General features: G+C 45.1%; 1 protein-coding gene across 1 annotated transcript; it reads right to left on the reverse strand.

Moving 5' to 3' along the window:
- Positions 1-728: 728 nt before the first annotated feature.
- On the reverse strand, positions 729-2489 carry LOC108312755 (14-3-3 protein epsilon-like). The gene is given in 2 exon segments (XM_037742870.1): positions 729-1919; positions 1922-2489. Coding segments are annotated over 2 exon segments (846 nt in total). The 5' UTR covers positions 2478-2489; the 3' UTR covers positions 729-1629.
- Between the last annotated feature and the right edge of the window lie 1203 nt (positions 2490-3692).

Consider the following 3692-nt stretch of genomic DNA (forward strand, 5'->3'; position numbering starts at 1 on the left):
TGCCAGGCTAGAGCACAAGCGCTATCATGGCTCACTGCAACCTCCACCTCCTGGGTTCAAGTGATTCTCCTGCCTCGACCTCCCAAGCAGCTGGGACTACAGGTGCGTGCCACCACATCCAGCTAATTTTTGTATTTTTAGTAGAGGTGGGGTTTCACCGTGTCGGCCAGGCTGGTCTTAAACTCCTGACCTCTGGTGAACCACCCACCTCGGCCTACCAAAGTGTTGGGATTATAAGCATGAGCCATCATGCCCAGCCACATTTGGTGATCTTATTTGTAAGTGTCATCAGGATTTGGTGATCTTATTTTGAGTGTCATGAGGTTGTCATTTGGTGATCTTATTTTTGAGTGTCACGTTGGACCCAGGAGGCTAATGGAATCCTGCCCTCACCCCATTTATTGGTATCTGTCATAAGTGTGCAAGTCCCATATTCATGTCAGATGCAGACAAAGTGCTGAACAGGTATTTGCTGAATTAATTAGTCTCAATTTTCCCGTTTTCAAAGACCTTGGTACTGTCAGGTCTTCATATGCAAGCCTGGAGCCTGAAAGTCTGAAGTCCTGCTTGCCTCGGCTGATCATCTCCCACCCGCTGCCTGCATTCCCCATTGTCCCTAATCACCCAGCGGAGCTTCCCCGGACAAGCCCCTCATCCAACCCTGCCATCTTAACTGTTCTTATGATAATGTGAATACCTCTCACCCATCCTGCCATCTTTTTTTTTTTTTTTTAATTTAGGTTTGTTTTATTTAAGTTTAATGTTAATCCATGCTGTGTTTCAGTAAGAACAATACAGATTCTGTATCTGTGGCTCCAGTCAGATATCCAGTAGTACAAATTAGCTTCAAGTTACACATACTGAACAAAAGAGGCTGAGCGAGCGAAGGAGGGGAGGGGTGAGGGAACGAGGGAGGGGAGGGGGAAGGAGGAGAAACAAAGAATTGAACAGGCATGCAGGCTTTTCCACACCACCTCCAACGCTAACCTGCTTCAGTGGGAGAGTCAAGTAGGCAAGAATGAGCAGCCACGGATTGTTGAACTGTTACCAGCACCATGCTTTTCAGCAACATTTCAGCAGAGCTTCAAACACTTTTTACAGTAAAACCATTACCACAAACTCCCTCCCCAAACAACCTGAACCATCTCAAGCTAACACCCAATTACTTTCAAACACTGGTATAAAATACGGTTTAAACAATTAGAAAAATAAAAAGTGATCCCACCTCTGCCTCGACAGTGTGATTAACCTCTCTTAGATGCTTACACCAGCTACAAGTCTAATGGCTTTCACATGTAATTTCCATTTCTAATGGTGATCTTGCCACATCTGGCACGGAGACAGTACGGTCATGCTGAAAAAGCCTCTATGCAGTCCTGTTAGTGTCTTAAAGAACCTAAAAGCTGGGACCAGCAAAATCCACAGAAATTCGCTCTTGCCTTTAAAAACTTTTGAAAACTATTTAAAAAAAAAAAAAAAAGAAAAAACCCAACAGGGCAGGAACCTAAATTCAGAGACCAAATGTAAAGTCAGATTTGGTGGTTCTCAGTGACAGTGGGGAGTTTCCAAGGGGTGGGGAGGGGAGGAGTAGGGTGGTCAGAGATGGTTTCTCTTGTTGGCTTTTATGTCTCACTGATTTTCGTCTTCCACGTCCTGCAGCGCTTCTTTATTCTGCTCTTCACCGTCGCCCTGCATGTCTGAAGTCCATAGTGTCAGATTATCACATAACAACTGCATGATAAGTGTAGAGTCCTTATAGCTTTCTTCACTCAGCGTATCCAGTTCTGCAATTGCATCATCAAAAGCTGCTTTCGCCAACCTGCAGGCACGGTCAGGGGAATTAAGAATTTTGTAGTAGAATACGGAAAAATTGAGAGCAAGACCTAAGCGAATAGGATCCGTTGGCGGAAGTTCTGTATTGCGATATCACTGGCAGCTTTATAAGCCATGAGGCTGTTCTCCGCAGCCTCCTTCCTGTCATTCCCTGTGGCAAACTCTGCCAGATACCTGTGGTAGTCCCCTTTCATTTTATAATATAAAACCTTGGACTCGCCAGTGTTAGTCGCTGGAATGAGGTGTTTGTCCAGTACATCCAGAATGTCACAACAGATTAACTTTAGCTCAGTCTCAACCATTTGCCGATACTCCAGAATCATTTTTAGCTTGTCTTCTCCTCCCTTGTTTTCTTCTTTCTGTTCAATGCTGCTGATTATTCTCCAGGAGGCTCTTCTGGCTCCAATCACATTCTTATATGCAACAGATAGGAGGTTTCTTTCTTCAACTGTCAGCTCCACATCCATCCCTGCTACCTTCTTCATTGACTCCACCATTTCGTCATATCGCTCAGCCTGCTCGGCCAGCTTCACCTGGTACACCAGATCCTCCCGATTATCCATAGTGGCAGCAGCTCCGGCAGGGTCTGCGCAACAGAGGGAAGCGGATAGTGTCTCTGACTCTCTCAGCCTCTCGCTCCGCATCCAGGCAGCAAAAATGGCCCCATCCTGCCATCTTAACTGCTCTTCTGCCTCACCCCTACCCGCCACTGTAACAGAACTTGTGGTCTTGTATACTCCTTACCCCTACCCCCACCACTGTAAATAATCTTACTCTGTAACTCCACTGCCCACCCCAAACCTATAAAACCAACTCCTATCCCACCGCCCTTTGCTAACACCCTTTTCGGCCTTAGTCCACCTGTATGCAGGTGAATAAACAGCTATGTTGCTCACACAAAGCCTGTTTGGGGGGGTCTCTTTATTCAAAGCTTATGTTTTTAATAAGTACCTGCTTCCTTCTAACATATGATAGCAAGAAGATTAAATATAAAATTTAAAAATAGCTCTCCCAAATACTTATTAGTACTCTCTGAGTTCGTAGGGAGCAGGCAGTATGGTAAGTCAGCCTCCTCTAAAACTGAGCCAAACACAGCCACTTTGGGTGGTGGCCTGGAACTGTTGACAAGAGAGAACATTAGTTCACTTATGGGGAACTAATCTAGGCCTGAAAATTGCACTTTGACTTCTATTCTTCTCCTTCCTGGGAAGAAAAAAAAACTACAGGCATTTCTCTTTTTCTTTTAATTATTGCTCTTTGCGAAGTAGAGCTAACCTATAGACAGTGCCCTCAGAGTAGCTATTTTTTTTTTTTTGAGACAGTTTTGCTCTGTCACCCAGACTGGAGTGCAGTGGCACAATCTCGGCTCATGGCAATCTCCGCCTCCCGGGTTCAAGCGATTCTCCTACCTTAGCCTCTAGAGTAGCTAGGATTACAGGCATCTGCCACCACGCCTGGCTAATTTTGTATTTTTAGTAGAGACAGGGTTTCTCCATGTTGGTCAGCCTGGTCTCAAACTCCCGACCTCAGGTGATCTGCCTGCCTTGGCCTCCCAAAGTGCTGGGATTATAGGCGTGAACCACTGTACACGGCCCAGAGTAGCTACTTTTTAAGTGTGTAAGAATTCGGCCCCTACTGCCTTAGCTGGGACAAAACTGTAGGGTTTTTCACGGGAGAATGTTTTTGATCAGTGTTATAAACTGGATTTACTGCTTCAGTCTCAAGGGAGTTTTCAGACAGGGTTTGGCCAGGGAATTCCAGAGCTCTAATTAACTACTAATTGGCCATTTAAATAATACTATATTGGTCTGTCCAATGCCCAGAGATCCTGAAAGACTATCTAATGAAGAAGGTATTTT

The sequence above is a fragment of the Cebus imitator genome, unplaced genomic scaffold, assembly GCF_001604975.1.
Source record: "Cebus imitator isolate Cc_AM_T3 unplaced genomic scaffold, Cebus_imitator-1.0 Scaffold129, whole genome shotgun sequence".
Classification (NCBI taxonomy): Eukaryota; Metazoa; Chordata; class Mammalia; order Primates; family Cebidae; genus Cebus; species Cebus imitator.